This window comes from Ciconia boyciana, chromosome 1 (genome assembly GCF_034638445.1).
Source record: "Ciconia boyciana chromosome 1, ASM3463844v1, whole genome shotgun sequence".
NCBI lineage: Eukaryota > Metazoa > Chordata > Aves > Ciconiiformes > Ciconiidae > Ciconia > Ciconia boyciana.
Window position 1 is genome coordinate 173,232,073 of NC_132934.1, and position 25,208 is coordinate 173,257,280.

General features: G+C 41.5%; 1 protein-coding gene across 20 annotated transcripts in view; it reads left to right on the forward strand.

Annotated features, from left to right (window-relative positions):
- Positions 1-353: 353 nt before the first annotated feature.
- The window catches only part of MYCBP2 (MYC binding protein 2), a 209,376-nt gene continuing 184,521 nt past the window's right edge, over positions 354-25,208 (forward strand). For 19 of the 20 annotated variants that reach the window (XM_072850013.1, XM_072850015.1, XM_072850016.1 and 16 more), the window contains exon 1: positions 356-1,100. In XM_072850013.1, the coding sequence (XP_072706114.1) occupies positions 811-1,100 (290 nt within the window). In that variant the 5' untranslated portion in view covers positions 356-810. Of the gene's footprint in view, positions 1,101-25,208 lie in introns of all 20 variants that reach the window. The other variant, XR_012040402.1, reaches the window with a different exon arrangement.

The window sequence follows — 25,208 nt, forward strand, 5'->3', positions numbered from 1 at the left end:
CAACGAGGCTGCAAGGGCTGTCCCCGCTAAAACCGGGAGTTTCTGCGTCTTGTGCAACTACAGGTGGACACCTAAATAAAATACGACAGACCGCCAGACACGCACCCTCAACAGGGCGAAGGATAAGCTCAGGGTGAGGACCCTCAGGCCCCGCGAAGCCCAAGCCCGACCCCGCCCGGGCATGGCTACGGGGGTCCCCGCAGGTACCCGGGGCCCGAAGCCGCCCGCCGCCCCCCGCAGCAGGTGCGGGCGCCCGCTCGGCCCCGGATTTCCCGGGGGCCGCGCGGGGGGCGGAGCCGGGCGGCGCATGCGCCCGCCGGCCGGGCTGGCCGCGGGAGGGAGGTGGGGCCGGGGCGGCTGTGCGGAGAGAGGGCGGCGCCGCCGCCGAGGAGAAAGTCCGGAGGGGAAGCGGCAGCCGCCGGCCTCCGCCCCCGCCCCTGTAGCGGGAAGGGGGAAGCGAGCGGCCGGGTCGCCCCCTCCCCGCGCCCCGTCCCGTCCCGGAGGCACACGGTCCTGCCCAGGGCTCGGCGCGCCCGCCGGCGGGAGGGAGCGGCGGCCGGCGCTGCGCCCGGGGCGGAGAGCGAGCGGGCGGGCGGGCAGCCGGGGCTCCGAGCCGCCGCTTGAGGGGAGGAGAGGGGTGTTCCCGCACCCCCGGCCTCGGCCCGGGTGGATGAGCAGCCTTCGGGGCGGCGGCGGCGGCTTTTGCGGCCTCTCCATGGCTGGGCCCCGGCGGTGAAGGCAGCGGGAGCCGCCTGTGTCCGCGTCGCGCCGGGAGGCAGCGCAGCCACCAGGGGGCGGGCGGGGAGGGGGATGAGCGCCGCAGCCGCCGCCGCCTCTGCGGGAGCCGCCGTCGCCGCCTGCACCGGGGCCGAGGGCGGCTTCTTCTTCTTTTCCAGCGGCTCTGGTCTGGCGGGGCCCATGGGGCCCGAAGAGGGCTCAGCCGGCGGGCCGGGAGCCCTGCCCGGCGCCCTGGCGCCGCCGTCGCTGGGCTGCCGGAGCCGCTACCAGCTGCTGCTCTCCGGGAAGGCCCTGGCCGACAGATACCGGAAGATTTACACGGCGGCGCTGAGCGACCGGGAGCTGGGGAGCCACCCGGGCAGGTAACGCGCGCCGAGCTCCCTCCCGGGCGAGACGGGCGGCCGCCGCCACCCCTCCCATCGCCGGCTGGGAGCGGTCCTTCCCCCGGCGGCTCCCCCCGACCCCGTGCGTGCACCTTCCTCCCGGCAGCGGCACGCCTCTCCTTCCCCGGCCGCCGCCCTCCTCATCCCTCCTCGCCCCCTTGTCGGGCAGCGCGGTTGCCCCCGCTGCCGCTGCCATGTGGTCCCCGCCGGGCCCCGGGGGCGGTGATGTAACCCGGCGGCTGCCCAGGTGCCACCCCCTCCCCGCCGCCCGGGCCCTGCCGCTAGCTTGGCCGGCGTTACCGTGCAGATGGCGCTGCCACCTCCCCTTCCCGGGGCCCGGAGGGGGGAGTTACCTGTGCCCGCTCCCCTCCCCCAGCGCGGAGGCCGGGGCCTCCGTCACGCCCTTGTGGCGGAGGGTAGCGATGTAAAGCCCCGCTCCGCCCGACCTTCCGCGGCCGCCTGGGGGGATGGAGCGTTTCCTCACGGTGTCCATGTTGAGACCTCGGGCAGACCTCGCTCCGGCCGGGGCCTGTCGTGCCACTGAATCTCTACCGAGACACGCGGCTGCCCGCTGTGCAAGGCACCCGCGGATCCCGCTGGCGGGGTCGCCCGAGCGAGGGACCTTGGTGCTTTGCCCGTGTCGGAGCAGCCTCAACTGCCCTGCCTTATTTTTCCTCCTCTTTCGGTCATCTCTTCCTCTGCCGCCTTGTAGGCGGCCTCGGTGTCTGGAGGCAGGCTGCGTCCTAGGCAGCGCTTTCCAGGGGGAGACGGGGGGTTGAGAGGGGTGTGCCGCCCCACCCGGTTCCTGAGTCGGATGGTGCCCCTCGGGGCTTCCTTTCCCGCCGGCAGCTGCCGGTCCCGCCAGCCGGCTCTCGGGCTCCGTCCCCGGGCCGCAGCAGGGTGCCTGTTGCTCCTGCCGCTTTTCGCCCGGGGGGCCTCGCCGCCCTCCCCTCAACCTGGGCGCGCACAGGCCGTGTGACAGGCGGGGCGGGGAGCGCCGTACGGTGCCGGGTGGCGGCGGGGAGGAGACCGCGGGCTGAGGCGATGAGGGGCCGCGGGGGAGGGAGAGGCGGCGGGCGTCACGCGTGGCCGCCGCGGCCGTTACCCCGCAGCCCCGGCCCGGGCGGCCCCTCCCGCCGGCAGAGGCCGTGCGGCGGAGGCGAGGGCGGGGTGCCCGGCCGGAGCCCCGGCCTGGCGGCTGCTCTGTGTGAGGGGGGCGAGGGGCGGGCTCCCCCGTGGTGCTCCCCATTGTTTCCCTCCGGAGGTCGCTGAGGATGCGGATGACACGAAACCGGCACCTTCCTGTGTTCTCAGCCTCTGCTGGCCTTAAGCTGTGATGTGGGTGGCCAGATTGTAAGGAGAGCTTTGAGTCACCGTTGTCTTAAGTTTGTAAACGGTTGTAAAGTACTAGATGGTTGGCTTCTTCGGGTTTGGGTTTTTTTTTCAGTCTAACGGGAACAGCAGGGCTTGTTTCCCCCACCCCCCCCGGAAAGGCTGCGTCTAGGAGTGGAATTAACATAAAAACCTAAAAGAATAACATAGCTTTCCTAATTTGCTTATGGCAAGTGCTGGAAACATGGGCTGTTAACATTGGCATTTGACATCTTTGCAATTACCGAGTACTTTTCAGAGTGTATGACAGGGAAACTATAGTTCTTTTTTTCGTTATGTAGACCTGTGAGTGTTTTCTTACCCCATATATTCCTTAGTTCAGTGCTCACGCTTTTTCCTTTAAATCTTCTCTTCCTACTTTTGAGCTTTGTATCATTTCATCCTGGGACTGCAAGTGCTAAGTGTAAGGAAACTACTAAATGTAAGGAAATCAGCTGTGCTATTGCTCTGTGGTGTTCAGATATTTGTCTGAATTTTACCTTAACGTGTCTGTATTTTTTAAAGCTGTAGTTTTGAATTCGTTGTGTCCTCCATGTTTTTTGGTTTCACGATAATCCAACTGGTATCTCTTGTACTTAAAATTGTAGAAAATTCTAGCTCTAGGTGGGTGTGAATGTTAATGTTTCTTTTAATTGACATTCCTAAAATAATTACTTTTAACCTCAAGATACCATAGATTGCATTCTTTTGGGTTCTATTTCTTATTAGCAGATTCTTATGAGAATGCCAACTAAAAGAAATAGTGACAAAAGGAAACAGGTTATATTAAGCTATTGGCAAGTAAATGGCAGCTAGTTAATACTCGTGAATACGGCCAATGTGTATTGTAGGACTTTTGAGAGGAGGAATATTTAATAATCAGCTAGTTGCCTGGTATCTCTTGGTACTCACCCCCAACACCTCATGTATCAGACTGATGGTAGCCAAGGTACTGCTCATAATGGCCACCCTTTCTCCATATTAGTGTCAAAATGTTGCACTTTAAGGTTTGAGAACTTCAGCCACCTGGTAGCCTTAAACAGAAATGGTCAAAAATGCTTTTTTACAAAAATGGTAAAAATCCCAAACATTTTCTAAAGAGATGCTTTAAAGTGATTTGCGACTGCATCTAGTTGCTACAGTAGATAACAGTGCCAGATCAGTTAATTGGAGGTTAAGATAATATAGTTTATAACAAGAGTCTTGTCTTTATTTTTATTTATGTAGAAAATCTGAAGCCTCTTAATCTGTCAGTAGCAGTGTTTGTGACTAGAAAAATGTCTTAAAGTAGTTTAAAAAACTAAACAAATTGGCTTATGAACATTAATAAAATTCTTCCTGTGCTCCAAGAAGACTAATTTGAAGAATGATAGTGCAACCTACTTGCAGCATGTTGACATAGAATTTTTGCTTTAAGTCTGCAAAACTGTACTCTGCACTTCACGTGGTGTGACCAGTGCCTGCCTCAGTGAGTGCTTTTGTTCCAAACCTGACTTTAATGTTTATAAAGAACTAGAAAGCAGTATGAAAATGCTTGTGTGTAGACAAGGCAATTAAACTTTGTGGGGATTATCTGAAAGTCACAAGTAAGATTAATAGCACATTTGCAAGGTGTTTGTGCTGGCTGTCATCTGAAAGTGATGAATATTATGTGTTGAGTAGGATGTGGTACTTGGCTTTGAAACAGCACTAGCAGTGCTTTGCATTTCCTCATGTGATACTGACCGCCGTGTTGCAAACACTTCGGTCTCCAGAGGAGAGGGTTCGGTCAGTGTGCTTGTTCCCCCTGCCACGTTGACATAATTATTTATATAGCCTCTTGCAGTAACAGATTAGAGACTCGCTCTGGGTTAAAATTAACTTGGCAAAAATGGTTTGTTGTAAGCCAGACTAATTCCCCGATCTGGCTCACCTTGTGATTGCACTTGTGACAGCGTGAGGGGAGGGGTTGCACAAAGTTCTATGTACAGAGACCCAAGAGCAGAGAAACTGCTGCTTTTGTCACCAGTGCCAGCCTAATAATTTTATGAAAGGAAACAGAAAAAAGTATCTAATCCTGCAGTTTAACATACAGCCATCTTTGGTCAGATAACAATGTTAAGAATCTGTTATAGTACTACTAGCAGTGGGAAATTTACTTGTCAAGTCAAGATTGGTTTGGAAGATAAATCTACTCTGAGTGTGCCTAGTTTGTAGTCTCTGCTTTGTGGCTACTGAAATATATGAAAATGACTAGTAATGGCATAACAGCTAGTGTAGCCACAAAGGTCTGTAAAACACTAGTATGAAGCATGAGCCTCTTTATAGGGCAAGTAAAAACTTCACGTTGTTGGAGTGTTGTCTCACACTGGGTTCTGAGTGGATGGAACTGGAAGTCTGTTCTCTGTTACTGAAGTAATGTAAGTTGTTAACTGCTTTCAGTCCTGAAGCTTTGTATTGCAAAGTAAGATATTTCTGATTTTCACATTTTTGCTGTCTTCAAATATACAGTTTTTCTATTCTATAACTTAATCCTAACAAACATCCCTATCCAGCTGAATTGCTGCTGTTCTCTCTTGTGCATCTCAGGGTTTTCCCTGAACTGTCTGTCCCTTTACTCTTCTTTTACCTATGTATGTACTACCAGAAGTATCAGTTAGGCTCAGTGTTTTCTTTGAGACATTTTGTCCAATATGGATAAATATACAAATTTGTAATGGCTATAGTGTGGCCTGTTTTGTAATGAAAATGTTCACTACATAATTTTGACTAACTTGAAATTTTATTTATTGCAATCAATGACAATATACTCTAAAATGCCAGTAATTTCATATTCATGTCAAAGTGTTTTTCATCTGTTTTAAGGCTTATCAATTGATCTTTACCAGAAAGATCATAATTTCTTTTTTCTTTTTTTCTTTTTTCCTTTTTTTTTTTTTGTCTGTAGGACATCAACTCAGCAACTGTATAAAGTAACATCATGCAGATCCAAGAATAATTTCTGAATAGGTGGTTCTTTGGTTCCATTTGCACTTTAAATTACTTGTGAGGACTGTGTCTGGATTTCTGTAGTAACATTAGGTATCAGAGATGCAGCAGTATTTATTGAATAATATTCAATATTGAAAATTACTTATGCTCTGTACTAAATGGGGACATCCTACTGAGCTTGTCAGATGTTCAATTTGTTCACTGCATAAAGTTCAGTAGAAACATTCTATCAATCAGTTTAAAAACATTAACCATTTGAAAATACAAATGCTTTTTGGGGGTTACTTTTTTTGTCCATTACTTCATTGCTAAAGTTGCCTCTCTTAACTTAGATCCTTCAGAGGAAAAAAGCTTCTGTTTGTATTGTGGGGACAAAAACCCCAAACAAATCTAAAGTTGTGAAGTGGCTTGATTGAGCTCAAGGAAAATTTCAGTGATGACTGGAATGTAAGATTTCTGCTATTAGCCAGAAATCAGATGGCTGTTTTTCCAGCTATTTTGGCTAAAGAAGAGGCAGCCAACTTTCTTTCATTTTACGGTGATTCTTTCTACTGGATGATAAAAGAAATTTTTGGAAGTAGGCCAGCTCATCCACACTCATAGTTGTAAATTATACATCCTCTGGAGAAAATTGATCATTAGGTTAGTCTTTAGGCTTTTCAAAGTTGACACAAAGTCTTCCCCAATGCCCCTTCTTATGGTCAGTAATGCAATGCTTATTTGACCGTGGGATGTTTTAAGTATATATTTTAAAAAAATTATTGGATAAACGCTACTGAAACACTTTACCTTTGCACTGCCAAGTTATTAAAGAATTTGTAGAAACCATGTTTAGTAAATTTAGATATGTGAAGTTTGTGTTAATATGATTGTTGGTACACCGGAAAGCCTTAAGTTCTTCAGATCTAAAGCCCTTGCAAAAGCTGTAAGCTGTTTTTTGTTTGGGACTTGATGCTTTTTTAAAATGAAATTATAATTGCAGAAAGTTTGGAAGCATTCATTTGATTGAAAAAATAAAGTTTATATACATAAAGACTAACAAAATGATAGCAGTGTTTCTTGTGAAGTATTATGCATTATATATTACATTTTCCTGCTTATTCCTGTGAAAAGGTTTGATCCGTAGGTCCCTTCTGACTGAAATAGTCTAGTCTGTTCTAGTCCAGTCTGTGCTCCTGTTTTTCGATTCTTATGTTTTGTAAATGTCATCTTAGGAAAAAAATAAAAGTCCTTATGTAAACTTAAAACTTTATTTCCTTGGAAAATCAATGTTCTGTTGAGTCTTACATTAAGCTAACCTGTGTGTTAGAAAAGCTGATAGGAGTTGCTGACCACTGTAGGCTTTTTAGCTGCAATATAGTAATGTTTTAATACTATATTGCACTATTGGTTAATAGGGATTAACTAACAACTAAACCCATGTATTTTTACTTAGCTTTTTTACCTTATATTCCGATAAGGAAAACAGCTTAGTAGTTCTTTTAAAAAATCTGTAGTAGTCACTTAGTCTAACATGGTTTGTTCAGTGTTAGTGTAGAAAACATAACAGAAGCTGGAAAGAAGCTAATAATATTATGTTGAGAGGCTGAAGATGTTTATTTTATTTGTGTGTGTGTATATATATATATAAATAATATACCATAATTTACATAAATGATTTGAAAAATTAAAAAACCTGGAATCCATGAGAATGTTCCGGTTCTGTGGGCTGATAGAAGTGCATTTCCTTTTCACAAAAATAGAGGCTGAAGCAGCCTCAGAAGTCTAGTGATGCTAAAAGATACTTTTGTCTTTTGTAGTCATGCACCCTTCTGCTTCTTCATTTAGAAGGAAAGTGTGTAGTTTGGAAAGGAATTATTGCTTATGATAGAATCACATTGTGTGATTTTTATTCTTTTTTTTTTCCCTGTTATTTGTTTTGGATTACAAAATAATACTGTGTGGAACCTTTTGCTCTTCAGTTAAAAGTTCCATTATAGGCCAAACTGGAATTGAACAGAAGTTACAAAAAACTGTTAAGCTTTTTTTTTTTTAGCTATGAGAGTGTGCTTGTGTGAGAGTGTGTCACATAGCGGCTACAGTGTTTGTACTGTTAAACAGTGACATTCAGAATGTTCGCTTGTGGAGAAGATTGACATGTTCTCTACTTAATCAATTTGTTACTGAATCATTTGTATTGGGTACCTAACTATTTAGCTGTAATATTTTGGTTGTTATTGGTTAAGTCTTTTTAGTGTTCATATGGTAATTGTCTCAGGAAGTGTCTTTTTAGTAAGGTAAATAATAGTGACAGCAGATTATTGCCTCTTCTTCAATTCTCATTACCTGCTCTTGGATTTTGGCATTCTTGTAGATGCTTTTCAAGCATAAGTAAGGCCTTACGTCATTTTCCTTTATTGCTAGATTAATCCTTGATGTTTGACCTCTTGATATTGTTGCCACCTTTGAGAATCTTGGCAGCTCAGCTGTGTTCCAGAATACCATATTTAATGTGTTTTAAACTTTTAAAATAATTTATCCTTTCTGAATGTCAGCTTGGATATTACTGATGAGAATATTTGTGGGAATATGATTGCAGATGTTGGGATCTGTACAGTGGCAACACGTCTGGCTCAAGTATTAGTGTTATACTTTTATTAGATAAATCAATTTTTGGAGGTCATTGCATGAATTTTGTGGGTGTTTTTCTTGTGGATAATGAAGTCTCTTCCACTTCAAGCCAGCAAACATTGCCTGAATATTCTGCTGAAGTTCACAAGAATTTGGAATTTTAATATACAAACATAAGTAAATACAACTCCTAAGTGGGACAGGAGAGGAGTCAGCATATTAGATTTGCAACGATTGTGATTTATTCTGCTTAATATTTTAACCATCAACTGATTTTTTTTCTAATTTATTTCAAAATGGCTACAGCTGTCAATTTGAGGAATAATCAGAGTTATTTTTGCTTAAGTGAAATTAGACTTCTCTTCCATTTTTTTTAAAGGTGTATGAGTTCTGTTGGCAATTTTCATATGAAGTCTGATTTCCTGTTCTCAGTTCTGTGTCCCTGGGATTCTTACACCTAGCAATTTGAAACCATCTGTGTGTATGTTCTGGTGGTTTTTTTTTTCCTTTTATGTTGTTGGTTTGTGGTGGGTTTTTTGGGTGTTCTTTTTTGTTTTTAAACTGAGAGAAAATGCCAGTTAAAGTTTTAGTTTCAGTTACGGTAACTGCTCTGGCATGCTGATGGTCTGTTAGGTGGCAAATATAAGCAATTAAAGTTAGGCTGGAGCTGGAGCAATTTAAGAAGTTACCATTCCTCACTGCTAGCTGGGTTAAACGTAGTAAATGTGCTTCCTGCATACTTAAAAACTTGATGTTGAATTTGTGTTTCTGCTATGTTAACCATGGGTTGTGGGGGGTTGGTTTTGTTTTACTTCCCATATTATGATCTTCCTCCTGGCCAAAATATTTTGAAGATGTTTCTTTAGTAAATTATTCTCCTAACATATGACTATGTATGTTTCACCAAACCCATAATTTAAAGACTATTTATGTCTTTACAGAAAGCACATGTGACATATCAGTAACACAGTCTTTGGTACTGAAGTACTTAATGCAAACTGTTTTCCGCGTCTTTTGTTTACTTTGGAAACTTGATCCCTTGCAGCATCTCTTAAATACCGGGTTGCATTTTTGTCTTTTCCTTTCCTACCTTGCTTGCCATAAACACTGCTTCACACTGAGGTGCTGGTTGAAATAGTAGTCTTATAATTAAAGTTTTTGTATTGTAAATATACTCTTTTGCAGCTAATCTTTCCCAGTGGTCTTTCACAGCTAATTCCGACCACTGTGCCCCTCCAAAGGATGCATACTAGAAATTGGCACAGGAGAATGGGCTCCTTGTGCCGTAAGTGGCTGCATTAAGGTATACGGCTTCTGTACATTTAGATTTAATGTTTCATATGTTATGAAGCATATTAATATGCTTAATATGCTTTTTTCTTAGTAGCAAGTATTTCATAGTAAATAGCCTATTATAGCTCACTGCCTCCCTTCAGACTGATGAATGTGTTGATGGACTTAATTAGTTTTTATTGTTATAACTAAGTGATACTTCTTTCTTTGCATCTAGTATATCTATGACTACTTTGGCCTGAGAATACTGTGAGGATTTTTCTTTTCTTTTGTTATTAATTTAATAAATCTGGATCTGTACCAGTTGTACACCTTAGAAAAGAAACAAAGATTCAGCTTCCTTGTCCCCACATAAAATGAGCCCTGTGGTTAGATTAGTGCCATTCCTTATTTTCATTTTCTTCCCTTAACTTTCCTTGACTTGTGTTCCCATGCATAATTGTCTAAGTTAATGGTTTTTGAACTGAGGTTTGTGAAAATACTTTATAGATTCCGTGAAAGGGTGTTGTGGTTTAAGCTCAGTAGGCAGCTAAGCTCCACACAGCTGCTCGGTCACTGCCCTCTGCAGTGGGATGGGGGAGACAGTTGGAGGGATAAAAGTGCAAAAACTCATCAGTTGAGATAAAGACACTTTAATAAGTAAAGGAAAAGCTGTGTGCACAAGCAAAGCAAAACAAGGAATTCATTCACTACTTCCCATTGGCAGGCTGATGTTCAGCCATCTCTGGGAAAGTAGGGCTCCATCATGTGTAATGGTTACTTGGGAAGACAAACGCCATCACTCTGAATGTCCCCGCTTCCTCCTCCTTTCCCCCATTGCTGAGCATGGCATCATATGGTATGGAATATCCCTTTGGTCAGTCAGGGTCAGCTGTCCTGGCTGTGTCCCCTCCCAACTTCTTGTATATCCCCAGCCTACTCACTGGTGGCGTGGTGTGAGAAGCAGAAAAAGCCTTGATGCTGTCTGAGTACTGCTCAGCAACAGCTAAAACATAGGTGTGTTATCAACACTGTTTCCAGGACAAATCCAAAACATAGAAGCAACTTTGAAGAAAATTAACTCTATCCTGGCCAAAGCCAATACAAAGAGAAAGTAAGATAAGGTCAAAGGGTATAAGCCACTACTGAAAAATTGTACAAGTTTGCAAATGAAAATAATTGGAAGCCTCCTCTCTAACTTGTGCCGCAATGCCATAGTATTTAGATTATTTTGATCATGTTCTCTGTCAGTCTGGAAAAATGTCTAGCTTTTAAGCTAAGCAGGGTCAGACCTTGAACTCTTCATATCGCTTCTCCAGTGTTCTCATTGTTGCAGTTGATAACATCACTCATCTTTTCTATTGCTGAGCCTTTAAGCCAACAAGTGTCTTTATACAGATTTGCAGCCAGTTGTTTACATTACATTGAGATGAGCTTGTTCTTAAATAAATACCTTATTCTCACGTTTTTATTATTTCAGCCTCTTCTCTCTTATTTTGATTGTTTCACCATAAGTTATGTGTATTGTTACTTATGACTCACCTCTTATCTGGTTTTGCCTTTGCTTTCTCTCTCACTAGCCAATGCATTATTCTCTCTAACAGATGTACTCATATGTCTTCATTATGCTTGTATGTTTTCATAGTAGTCGTGTCTATTCAATTTCTCTTCGAACCAACCAATTCTCTATCCTATTTTATTTCTAGAATATGTTATACAGGATAGACCATTGACAGCTGTAAACTGGTGAGTTTTCAGTTGTTTGCACTAGGTGGTTGTGTCTTCTGCTATTCAGTGAAGACAATGTAGAATTTATTTGGTTTACTTGCGATAGTAATCACTCTAAGGGTGTTATACTGTCATTAACCACTGGTAATATGCTTTTTCGTAATAAGTACAGTTGTTCTTAAACTTCATGGTGCATCTTCTCTAAATTAAAATTCTGCTGGTATGATTCTATGTAAGAGAGCTTTGTATGCACTTTAGTTTTGGTGTTTGCGTTTAGATAGGAAAGTGGCCAAAGGTGTGGATATTGTCATTTTTGCTATGGTTGAATGACTTTTTATTAAAAAAAAAAGAGTCCTACAAATGTTTATTAAAGGTAAGAGATATAGAAATGCTTTCCTCTACACTGAAAAACTTGAGGTATTTTTCTTGCATGTGTTCTTACAGATCTCATGTCATAGATAATGTTGCAGCAAATAAAGAAAAATCAGATAGTTACAGAAAATAAACTACAACTGTCAAGTGGTTGTATTGAGAGACTGTTCTCTCTGTGTGGAGAATACTTTGTAAGGGTGCCTTCTTGGGTGTGTTGTCTGTTTATATGAGATAGATTTATGCTGTTTCAGAAGCCTTATTAGTTATAAAAGGGATCCAGATACTGCTTTGTATTTTTGTACTTCTGTCATGGTTAAATGAAAATCAGATCCATTTTGCTTATCTAGTTGAGTCTTAATTTCATTTATAGAACCTGCAGTATTTACATTTCAGACTGTATTGGAGAGGCCTTGGAGGCTGCTGGAATATCCTTTCTAAAATTTTGGTTTTCAAAAAAAAAAAAGCTAGTTGTTTAAAATGTTAATGTGATAGTAAAGATAATACAGATTGTCATAGGCTTGAAAAATAGTTCTGAGTTATGAAACTGAAGTCATTATTAAAAAGATGTGCAATTTCATCTCACCAACAGTAGCACGTTAGAGCCCCAACTGAACAAGCAAGTAGTAAGATGGCCTTTTTCTTCTGGATCGGAGCATGCAGGGAGGAATTCCAGACCATAGTAACGTGGCTGTTAGTCTTACCCATCTTCCAGATGTTTGATGTCTTAACTATACGTAGCTCTATATTCCTCCCCAGGCAGTGTTCTCTCAAATCCATCAGTCTCCTTTTGTTTTGAGTTTTCTTAACCTTTTCAGATGCCTTAGAAGCCCAATATAGTCTGTCCTACTAGTCTGCCTCTGTTTTCTTCTAAGCCTGTCTTAATTGGATTGCAGTTGATATTCCTTACCCTGATTTACGGATTTAGGTGACAGGATTTTGATGATTTTTCCATTTTTAGATATACAGCTTAAGTCCTGACTTTCCTTTTGTATTGGCATGGATAAAAATTCACATTGGAGTGCTCAATTAATAATTCAAAGAAGATAGCGCAGAAGCTGGTAATGGTTTGGAGGGCATACACATGGCTGTTAGAATGAGAGTTGAGCTATTGCCCACTTTACTAAACACTGGAGTTCCTCAAGCATTAGATCTTAGTCTTGCTGAATGAAGATATTATCAATAACTTTAAATATTTGAGATAATCTGAGGATATCATCATCATCATTGTTGACAATCAAAAAAAATCAGGCTTTTATTATTTGGAGAAAAAAAATGTTTGTGCTCTCTAGTGTTGTTTTGAGATCTGCCTATCAAGCTGAACATTTTTCATCACCAATGATTCTCACTGCTGAGTTCCTTAAAAAATCTGTAGCCCTTGATGAAAATTACCTAGAATTAGTTCTTGCAGTAGAGCGGTGTTGCAAGATGTGGTCCTCATCTTACTGGAAACGTGTATCGGACCTCCATGCTATAGCTCCGCAGAAGTGAAGTGAGTATGAGGGGAAGTGAAAAAGTAGCAACAGGTGCAGTTTTAAATAAATTAAAGCTACATATTTGTCCTAACATTTCTGTAGGACGAGGTGCATGGTAATGATCCAAATGTAGGTCATTTATTACTTAAGAGTATTTTTAAGCTGTTTTGAAGGGCTTGTGTGTATTGCTGGGACAGTGGGTAGGTGTCTAGTGGCAGTTAGTTATGTTACTCCAAAATTCCTAGCTTTCTTCTTCTGTAACCTGTCTTCCACCTTTTTTTGGCTTTGTTTTGTTTTTTGTTTTGGTAGCAGATATCATATTCAAACTTCTAATGTATCACAACAGGCAAAAATACAGTTTGCAAGCCAACTGCAATGCTACTGAGCTACTTTGGCTGTGATTTTGGCAGCAGCAGTAACTGCTGCTTTTCCTCCCCTGCCTGCAACTATGCAAAGAAGAAGGAAGGGTCAATCAACTGCTTCATGGAGATATTTTTCATTAAGTGCTTCACAGAGCAAGCGTTCCCTTGTCAGAGATATTCTAAAACCCAGGGATACTAACCAGTGGCTACAGAATTTTGTTTGCAAAAGGCATTTTTTTCTGAAGAGTTCTGTAGAGTTTGTTGCTGAGTTACAGTGAAAGGATTTAGATGAGTGTATGTATTTCTTCAGAAAGGTACATTCTTGGCTTTTTTCTATTTCTGTGATTTGTAAGGTAAAATTTTGGGTCAGTTTGTGATGGAAGTATATGGCATAATATATACTCTGTGTGTGCATGTATGTTTCATAAAGGTTGCTAATACTTAGTTTTGCATTACACAGAATTTATGTATATTATTTGTGTAATAAATATTTGTGTGCCAGGTTTCAGTTCATATATGTGTATTTTGTTCCCTGTCAACTATGTTATGGCAAGTCCGTTTGGAAACTTGGTTGGTATTATTGTAGGTGATATGAAAAATGAAGTATTAAAAAGCTTTTGGAACTATCGTTTGTAAGCAGACCTTTTTTTTATCAAGACAAGAACAGATTGGGTTTTTTGGGTAGTATTTACTTTTCTTCTTTATTCTTGCAATCTACTGACACTGTCCCCATGGTTGTAAGTGTGTTCGATATTTCAGTGGTAGAAGGAATGATTAGCTGTGGCTACTTAGTCATCAAAGGGAGGTATCTGCAAAGGCAAAAAGTAAAGCAAGGAAAGCCTTAGGAAAGTTCAGTTGTAGGGTACTTTAGGGCAACCTCCAAATGCGATGAAACAGTTGCTGGGACTGGTTGCCCAGAACCACTTTCACACTGATTAGTAGATTTGTGTTGGAGGGAGTTAGATGGAGTAACCCACAAGTGACCTAAAGAGAATTAGGAGTGAAGTAGTATAGATTGGACCTAGTACTTGAGCCATTTTCTGAGCATCTCTCATTTAGCAGTTATAGATGTAATCTTAAAGCACCTACTGTTAAGTGACACATTCTGTATGCCAACTTTGTAGAAGGTATATAATGTTTTGATTATGTGAGTTGTTCACTTTGAGTTGCTTTATAGGGCATGTTGTAAGGCAGTTTCTCGTTGTAGATAATTATGATTCTTGGCAGCTGAAATAACAGTAGTACAGAGATCACATTGAGGTACGAGAAATCAAAGGGGATTTTCATTGGCAGAACACTTAATGCATAGCTAAATATGGGAGGTTTTGTACATGGAAGTTCTTAAGTAGTTGTTTTCAAGAAAAAGGTATTCCTCCAGTTTGTGGAAGTAAGGCTGCTGAAGATTGTAGCTTTTGTAAATGCAGAGAGGTACCAAAACAGGGATATGCAAGACAAGCAGCAACTTTGATATAAGGTGTTTTACAGCAATATTCGGTGTTTGCATTTTATCACTGGTACCTCTTCATCTCCTTGCCAACATCCAGACTTCACATAGTTTTCTTCCTATTTAGTTCTCTGGTCATAAAACCTCTTCTCCATCTATTGATTAGGCCATTAAAACTCTCCCCACTTCCTTTGTTTTGTTTCTTATCATTGTCAACTCCCTCATGTAAGCCATCGGTTGTTTGTCCCAAACTTATGTTGAACTTTCTCTTTCCTTTGTTTTTCCCTCGGCTTTATGCTTGCCAGATGCTTTTCAGTTGTTAACAGCAAGTCTGGATGCCCTGTAAAATAAGATTAAAAAGCAACTTATTTCTTGCAATAAGGGAGGAAATATGGTCCCACAATTCTGAGATCTCTTCAGATCTTCTGATCAGCCTTGATAACCCTTTTTTCTTTAGTATTCCTTTTCCTATATTTTGAAGCCCTTCTAGCTGAACTTCAGTAGCAACAAGACAGTGAATAGTAAGTTTCTTGCTGACAAGTGCACTCATATTTATGAGCTGTGGTTCACCATTGTTGTATTTGGTACTAAGATGCCTTGAAGCTACATTGCAAATTAACAGCTGTTTTGGAGCACTTTGGAGGATGGAGTAAATGTCATGGGAGATAGGGAAGCCCAGCAGAGGCTGTGATTGCTTTAATGTCTCTCCATAATGGCTATGTCCTTCATCTGTGTGATCACGTGTCAGATAGATTATCTGCTTACAGAAGATAAGGAAAAAACCTCAAAACGTACATTGTTGTAGTTCATCAGAAGAGTACTTCCTGGTTTTCTGCATGGCTGAAAACTCTGATGCAGATCCGACAGAAAAAGTAACTAAGGCAGAGGTATAACAATTGCAGTCAATTATGAAGGCAAGAATGGGGAAAGAACAGGCTAGAAAATATTTAGGTATTTTCACAAGTATGATGGAAAGTGGTTGGAAAAACTAGCTGAGACAATTTCAGAACTATTAGGAAATTCATAGAAGATATATAAGGTTCTAGAAGACTAGTATAAAGCAAATTGGTAGACGATGCCTAACTAAAAAATGGATAAAGAAGGACTCGGGATACTCTAATGCAGTTTCTGTTGACTACATTTCTAGAGTATTGGAAAAATTACATGTTATATAAGTGAAGGTGATAAATTAGACACAAAATGGATTTATGATGAGCCCTGTCTGGGAAGCTTAATACTTAGCCACTATTAACAGTTGTCTAAAACTCATTTTTCAAGAATTATGGAAAATAATTAGGATTTCACCAAAGGAAATCTTAATTTTAAATGCTAAGCTTGTTCTAAAATCAGATGATTTAGTTTGGACCCAGCGCCACATAGTCTGTACTTCAGCTCAGAGCTTGCTCTGAACTGAACGAAACCTTAGAATATCTTGTTATAGCAGATCAGCTAGGAGTATACCAGAGCTCTACTTCTAGCCTTGGGCCTGCACCAAGAAGCATGGGCTGATCTTCAAGCAGATGCAAGTGAGAAAACCTGATGTTGCCCCTGTCATCTCATTGGCTGGACTGTAGCCTTCCTCAAGTGGAATTTTTGGGTGTGTTGCCTTCCACCTGTCAATTTGTCTACCCTTGTTCTAGACAGAACTACTGTAAGGTGGATTTAAAACTACACAGAAGACCAGTCTGGAGAGGTGCTGTGGAATGGCTAGCTGTCAAGGGGGAAGCATGTGAGAAGAGGTAGTAGTGCTTGTTCTCTATCTGGATCTGTCCTAGGTCCTGAACTGTTCGGTCTCGTCATTGACAATTTCAGTGTTGGAATTGAGGTTGTAGATTAAAAGGTTCATAGAGGATGCAAAGCTGGGAAAGATTACAGCTATACTGAAGATAATAACTTCAACAAATGCTTAGCGTCAAGAAAAAAATCAGTAAGCACAAATGTAAAAACAACAGTGAATAAAAGGTAGGGTAGAGAAGTTCCTCATGACAGGTTCTACACATTGTATAGAATTATAAAGTGAGTGTGATTCAGCAGTGTCATGCTGTTGGAGTGTTTCTGTTTGGTTTTTGGTTTTTTTGTTTGGTTGGTTTGGTTTGTTTTTTTCCAAAGTGCATGAGAGAGATTCTTTTGTGTAGGAAACCTGAAGTAATTCTTGACCTTTTCCTTGTGCTTCAGGATTGTGGGGCTTATTTTGTCTCTTTCCCTCTCTTTTTTTTTGTTGTTGTTTTGTTTTCTCAACAAGAAGGACTAGTTACGAGTATGAGAGTAGTGAAATCAGATGTCAGTGATATAAATGATTTGTGGTTTAGGCTGAAGGAACTGAGACTACTTAATAGACGAGACTCTTATTTCTCCTCAGACTTGAAAAAAAATCAAGCTAGCCATGGAAGAAGAGGAAAATAAACTGATTTTTCTCCAATAAAGATGTAAAAAAATAGCATTTAATTGCCATAAGGGCGATTTTAGAAAAGACCCCACAAAGAGCTTTCTAGTAGGATTACTTAGGACATGGTGAAAGTGTGATCATTGGCAGTGTTTAATGTCTCCACAGGGAAAACACCTGTCAGGAGTGAAGAGAAATTTGACTATTCCTGTGCTGGACCAGGGAATGGAAAGACTGACCTTTCGAGGTCCTTTCCAGACACTGTTTTTAATGATTCTAGAGTACCTTCCACTTGTCAAATTATATTTTAGATTGCCTGGGACGTGCATGAGTTTTCTGTACCACTGAAGTTTGGAGAAGTCTTGTTAAAGATCCTGTACACAGTGTCCACATTGATCCATCTGCACAGAGAAACTCTTGATTGTTGCATGTAAGCGTGTTCTTTGTCATACACTTCTTAGTATACCCTTGGGCATTGGTTATATCCAAGAAAGTGTGGATCGATTCAGATGACTGGCTTGTCTTAATACAGGCATATATTTTCAGTGTGGTAGAGTGGTTTTCATCCCTTGTTCTCTTGTTAGCTTCGCATAGTATTGTAGGTGTGATTATGCTGACTAATTCCCATAGAAGTCTGCTCTTATGCCTGAATTTGCTGTATGTTTGCTGATCCAGATGGTGAACAGATGAAAAGCTCAGTATGTCTCTACTTGGAAGCGTAATCAGAAACATGGCATGGCACCACGAAAAGTGCTAAACTCAGAATGAGGAAAAAGTATACTCTTTCCACAATGTACCAGCACATTTGTTGTGCAGTCAAATTTTACTTTGGTATGTAAACAAACAGTGAGGATCACAGAATAGTCGAGATTGGAAGGGACCTTTGGAGACTGTCTAGTCCAACCTTCTTGCTCAAAGTAGGATCACCCAGAGAAGGTTGCTCTGGACATTGCCCAGCTGGACTTTGAATATCTTCAAGGATGGAGAATCTGTAGTCTCTCAGGGCAACCTGTTCCAGTGTTTTACCACTCTTACAGTTCTTATGTTTAAATGGAACTTCCCATATTTCACTTTTTTCCCATTGTCTCTCAGCCTGTCACTGGATATTGCTTAGAAGAGTCTGGCTCCCCATCTTTACTCTCTCCCATCAGGTATTTATCCACATTGAGAAAATTCCACACCCCACCTCCACACCCCAAGTTTTCTCTTTTCCCAACTAAACAATCTCTGCTTGCTCAGTTTCTCCTCATATGACAGATGTTCCAGTCTCTTAAGTATCTTAGTGGCCCTTCTCAGGACTCGCTCCACTAAGCGAGTCTGTCTTGTAGTGGGAAGCCCAAAACTGGTCATGGTACTCCAGAGGTGGTGTTGCCAGTGCTGTGTAGAGCGTAAGAGCCACCTCCCTCAACCTGCTGGCAACACTTTTCCTAATCCAGTGAAGGAGGCTGTGTGCCTTCTTTGCTTCAGGGGCAGTGTTACTGGCTCATGTTCAATATGTCCACCATGAGGACTCTTAGGTCTTTTTCTGTAAAGCTCCTTTCCAGTCAGTTGGCTGACAGCATGTATAGGTGTCTGAGATTATTCCTCCCCAGATGTGCAGGACTTAGCATTTCCCTTTGTTAAACTTGATGAGATTACTGGTGGCCCATTTCTTCAGCCTGTTGAGGTGCCTCTGAATGGCAGCACAACCCTCTGGTTTATCAACCACTCCTCCAAGTTTTGTACTACCTGCAAACTGACTTGAAGGTGCACTCTGTCCCATCATTCACACCTCTTTGGCCCTAGCAATTTGGCCTGTTTTCAGTCCATGTTTATCTAGCTTGTACTTCATCAGTTTGTGTACGGGGATGTTGTGAGTGACAGAGTCAAAAGCCTTACTAAAGTTGAAATAAACAAAATCCACTGCTCTCCAGTCACGCACTAAGCCAGTCCTTCTCATTGTAGAAGGCTACCAGGTTGCTAAAGCATGATTTCCTCTTGATAAATCCAAGCTGACTATTCACTATCACCATCTTGTCCTTTGTATGTTGGATCCCCCGATCTTCCCTCTTGCCCTTCTTGAAGATAGGAGTGTGACATTTGTTTTCTTCCAGTTCTTAGGAACCTATATTAATCGCTGTGACCTTTCAAAGACTGAGAGTGGCCTTGCAGTATCATCAGCTACCTCCCTCACCACTTGTGGGTGCATTCTGTCAGGTCCTGTTGACTTATTTAAATGTTCCCTGACTTGAACTTCCTTCACTGAGGGTAAGTCATCGTTACTCAGACTTTCCCTCTGAAGGCTAGTTTTACCAGTAAATGTAGGTGACAAGTGTCCCTCGTGACCAGGCTCTTACTCATTCAGCACTGGGCTCACGTTTTTCCCTAGTCTTCATTTTGCTACTGGTACACCTGTAGAAGCCAATCTTGTCCTTCATGTCCCTTGCCGGATTGAACTGTAGGTGGGCTTTGGCTTTTATAAACTGATCCCTGAAAACTCAGACAGTGTCTCTATATTTCTCCTGGGTGACATGACCCTGCTTCCACCTCTTGTATGTATACTTGAGTTCTGTCAGGAGCTCCTTGTTCATCCATGCAGGCCTCCCCTCTCCTTTGTTTGACTTCCTGCATGTGTGAACAGACCATTCGTGAGCTTGGAAGTGATCCTTGAAGATCAGCCAGCTCTCCTGCACGTTCTCTCCAGGGGACTGTATCCTGTGAGACTCTTCAAAGTAGGTCACTGAACGGGCCAAAGTCTGTTCTTCTGAAGTCTAGGGTTGTGATCCTGCTTTTGCCTTGCTCCCTCTTTCAGGTTCCTGAACTTCACCTGTGTTGTCACTGCATCCATGACTGCCCCCAGCCTTCGTGCACCTGACTAGTTCTTCCTTGTTTAAGTGTCAAGTCCAGCAAAGTGCCTTCCTTCTTTGACTCCTGAGTCACCTGTGTCATGAAATTATTATCCATGCGCTCCAGAAACCTCCTGCATTGCTTGTGCCCTGCTGTGTCCCCTTCCAGCAGATATTGGGATAGTTAACATCCCTCATAAGGACAAAGGCCTGTGAATGTGAGGTTTCTTGCAGGCCTCATCTACTGCTTCCTGATCAGGCTGTGTGTAGCAGACACCCAAAACGATATTGGTCTGCTCTCTAATCCTAACTCTTAAGTTCTCAATTGGCTCATCATCAACTGTTTCGTATTCTATCTGCATCACAAAAAGGACAAGGACAATCCAGTTGGTGTTCTGCAACAACTATGATAAACATTCTGGTGAAGTTTGGATGTGGGAACGTAAAGGAAAACATCAAACTAAATGGTAGAAAGTGAAAATTACTGTGTTTGCTGCTTTCTTTGAAGTCTAATTTATACCTCCCAGTCATCGCATTTTCTCGTCAGTCATTCTATGTTGGTACAGCTTTGTTTACTCAAAGTAGTCTTTTCTTCCCCATCTCCCTTTGGTAAATAAATCTGCAGTACTTCAGTTCTCCACTGGTTACCTAGGAGTAGTGGTGCTTCTGTGCACTATTGGGTGGTGCTTCTGTGTGCCGTTGGGTGACTGTAAAGAAAAGTCTTTGAAAAAATTGTGGCAATCAGATATTGTAATACGCTTATTCAAAAAGAAAATCACCAACGGATGTAGACTTTTGCAAATCAAATACTACCCTGACAGTTTGCTGGGCAGAACTTAAGGTAGATAAGATGGGGCACTGTGGCTGATGTCTTAACTACTTTGGACCAATTAGTTTTTCTGTAGTCCCACACTGCCTTTACGGCAAACATGATATTCCATCATGTAGTGACAGCCTGTGGATAATGTATTTTGTAATTTGTAGATCCTTTATGGCAGTAATGTACCTGTACAAAGCAAGCTGCCAAACGGCACTAGTTATGTGATTTCTGCACATAAAAAGTGGGTATTGCTGATCTTGCACTGTTATTCAGTATGGGGCAGCTGAGGAAAACAGTGGAGGAAACATCAGTTCATTACTTTTCGACCAATGTCTGCGTGTCAGTACTTGCATTTCACTACCCTTGAGTAAAGCGTGTTGGTAGATTTAGAGCTTTTTAAAGGAACTCGTCCCAGGGTCTTTCACCACGGTATCGTGATGGTGACTACATGAGTGATAACAGCTTGCAGTTGCAGGCTACTTGACAATTTCAGCTTGGGATTTCACTTTGGGCTGTTCAGAAGCAAGTGCTTGCTGCTTCTTGTCCAACCAAATTGACCACCAGCAGCAATAATTCACCAAGTGGAGGGAACAGAAGAATTACTTGATATCACAGATCTGACAGTGTTTCATTTCAGTGTCACTGAGTAGTTGCTGCCTCTTAAGAGCATTTCCATAGCCCTTGAACGCTTAAGCTAACTGTGCAGAGTAAGCACCTATGGAAACAAAATAACACAGTATATATGTCATTTGTCTGGACACAGCATGACTTTGATAGACCTCTCCTGTCAACAGTGTACTTCTTCCCCAAAGATGCTTAGCCATCAAATCAGAGCAAGCAAGTTTAGACAAATACACTGAGTCAAAGTCAGTTGGAAGTTTTAAAAATTTTAGCATGTGTTAACATGCGGCTTACTAAATTCACTCATTTTTCAAAAGTGTACTCAAAAGATTTAATTAACAGTAGAATGACTGGGTGTAATGCTGTACTAGCTACCATGACCTTTGGTAACACATTTCAGATAGAAGTAAAGGTTTTAGATCAGACAGCAGTTGAATAACACTTGTGTTGTTCCTATTCTGCCTCAGCAGCAGAGACAGAATAATATTTTTTCCACTCATCAGTGACACCTTTAGTGTAACATACAGCCTAGAAGAGCTTATGCAGGTGTGACACTATTAACATAATGTTAACCTATATTTAGTAATTCAGTAACAACATTGAGTGGGGGGAACACTCAACACATAAAGCTTCCTTCTCAAATTTAAGCTTATGAATTGCAGTGCGGGATTATTATGACTCTGAGGGAAGATGCTCTGTTTGCATTTCCTCAGCTCTCTTGAACAGAGTAAGAGCAATGGTGTTGAGGCAACTGAGGAGCATCCCCCTAATAAAGCAGCAAATATTGTAAGTACTAGCTAATGCTAGTTCTGGTTTGAAAACAAATAAACTAAGTGTGCTTTTACTTCCTTCTACTACAGGTGCCACAAAGCTGAATAGAAGTTGCAATCATGTCATTTAACAGCTGTTTTACCTATTTTAAATGGTCCAGCAATCGGTTGTTGCCCACCTTCCCCTTTTTCCCCCCCCCTTGGTTTGAGACAATTGTTCTGTATTCCAGGGTTGAACATTTTAGGTCTTTGCTTTTATTCTCAACAGATTTTTCTGAGAAGGCTGTGATAGCACCATTCACTCTTTGGGTCCATTTGCCACAAGTATTTTCTTGTCAAGATATCTTCATGTTCTGCGCTCATTTGACTTACACTTCCTTTGTGGTCCAGTTCAAAACTGCTAACTTAGTCTCAAATGTTACAATGGCTTGAAGCAGTTTGCAGAAAATCTGCCTAAGATTTGCTGATAATCACTGTTTGGTTTGTGTGAACTAAACGTTATCAACAGCTGAGTTAAAAGTTAAAAGCCAAAGGCCTTCTGCCATTGGAAGCAGATTGTCAGCATAGAGTTTTAGGACCTTTACAAATGACAGCTTACAGCAATTTACAATTGTTAACCAAAACCATAATAATTTAGCTAAAAAATTCCACCAAGCCATATCAGGTCTTGTTAATCTTCAGGCAGTAGAAGAATCAGGCTTATAATTAACCCATGTGGTTTCCAACAGGAAATTACTCATAATCTGCTTAACGTTGTTTTTCATGAATATACTTGCCCATATTTTATCCTTTCTATCTGAATATTAAAACCTCCTTGCATAATGGTATATAACAGTAGAACTGTGGATAATCGTATATATCTTTGTTATACGCAGATACATTATAAACATATTAGTATTATAATTATGCATAGTAATGATAGGTTGCTCAGAACTGTTTATAAAATTAGTGTTGATGAGGGGTTTTTATTCTTTAATCACTTACTAGTTCTGAAGTTCCATTTGGATACGGGGGGAAGTATACTTCCCAACAAAAACATTGGGATTTCAGTATCCTTGAGGTTTTGTTTTAAGAAAAAATAGGGAGATAAATGTGGATTCTCAACATGGCATTTCTATACTCAAGTTGTTTCCATGTAAAAAATTGTTCAGACCTAAAACTTGCTGAAGATAATGACTGCTACAGTGGAGTGACTAGGAAAGGTTTATACTTGCAGCATCTTTAATGGTTGATGTATGAATGAGGGAGATCGTAGCACTACCACTTGGAATCTGAAAGAGAAGTAAGCCCATTGCTGATCTGTCCTGCTTGCCAATTGGAGAAAACATTGTCTAGATATCATTAACAAATGAAGGTAGTCTGCAAAATGGTGGGGGTTTTGTCACTTTGGAAATGACCCCAATCTCAGCAGGGGAAAAAAAAAAAAAGGCTTAATTTTGGGGGTTTATAGATGTATACATACACACAGAGAAATATGTACAAAAATACGGGGACTGGTCCTGTGAAATATTTACAAGATGAAAAAGTGCTTATAATGTTTGCAGACTATAACAAATTTGGAGAGTTTGCAAGGATTTTGGCAGGCAGGATTACATTTGAAATGTCTTGGCAACTTGAGTTAGTGTCCTTTTAAAAAAAAAAAAAGCAATGCTTATGAAGTTGTCTCTAGTAAGTACAAATTGTGCTGTGTTTAAAAGGCATAATTAACAGCACAACTAGATAAAGAGTTTTGGAAGCTCAGTCTGGAGGTTTGCAGGAAAAATGTTTTCGGGTTACATAGGTCTGCCATGGCATATTGCTGTGAAGCTGCTGAATAATACCTGGAATACAGTGTGACCTTGTGACCTTAAAAGTGTGACCTTGGAGGCATATGAGGCAATTATTCTTCTCAACAGCAAATAATAAGTACTGTTTTCAGTTTTGTTCAATGTGGTTTACTTGTGGTATGGACTGAGAGAGCCCAGAAGAAGTCCAAAATAAATCTGGACTTTTACGTTTAAAGTTAGGGTGAAAGTTTCATAAAAGGTTATTTGGTCCCGAGACGAAGATTGAGTGGCTACAGAATGGAAGGGACTGCACTAGTTTTCATGTTTGGCAGCAGAATAAGAATTAACCACATTAAACTAATAAGAAAAACTTGTCCAATGTAAGAATAAATAAATAGTGAAACAGACTATGGAGTCTGATCATAGAAATTTGGACATTAAAGGTTTATGAAATTTCTTCCCCCTGCTTCTTAAATGGGTTGTACACTGTTATATATTGAAACTTTATTGTTGAAGGAACCTTAGGAGGTCATCTAGGTTCTCTTTATAAGCTTTAATTTACTGGGGAGGGTCCCCCCTCACTGAATCAATTCTCTGAACTCCAGGATAGTGGTGGTGGTTCCTTATAAGAAAAGTGGTGAGCTAATTTGTTTCTGCAGTGTCTTGATGAGGAATGTACCTCCCTCTTTGTTAATAGGTGAAGATGGGAAAGGTGAATTAAATTTCTAGCACGCAGCTTTTTGGGGATACTCTGCAGGGGTTCTTTGTTTGAGCTTGTTTTCTTACTGGTGGCCATTGGTCAAACTTTAGTTTCCAGCTTTTGACTGCTGGACCATGAGACTTGTATACTCTTGCAGTCTGAATGCTGTGCAGGAGAGAGTAGTAAGCAGTATGTTTTTAGTCCCTCAGAATTTTTATTTAGAACAAAGTTGTTTGAATAAAATACTAAGCTTCTCTTGATTCTCAATCTCTTTCCAATTTGTTACCTGAAAGTGCAACTTCTTACTGTCTGTGATTTTCAGATTCCATAGTTTATTTTTCCAAATAATCTAAACTGTAAACTATTTGAGTAGAGTTTAAGTAGCACAGAGGAATGTTAGTAGCTGCTGCTTAAAGTCCTGTATAAGATGAGCTGTATGCTGCACAGAAAACATCTGCCTTTTTTTGCGGAGGGCTTGTAATCTGAACAGACCAGAGAAACGTAGAGTAGGTTAAAAAGCATGCATCTCAGAGTGATTTCAGTGATGGTGAGAAAATAATTGTATGTGTGTATGGTGTCTTTTTTTGTGTGTTTTGTTTGT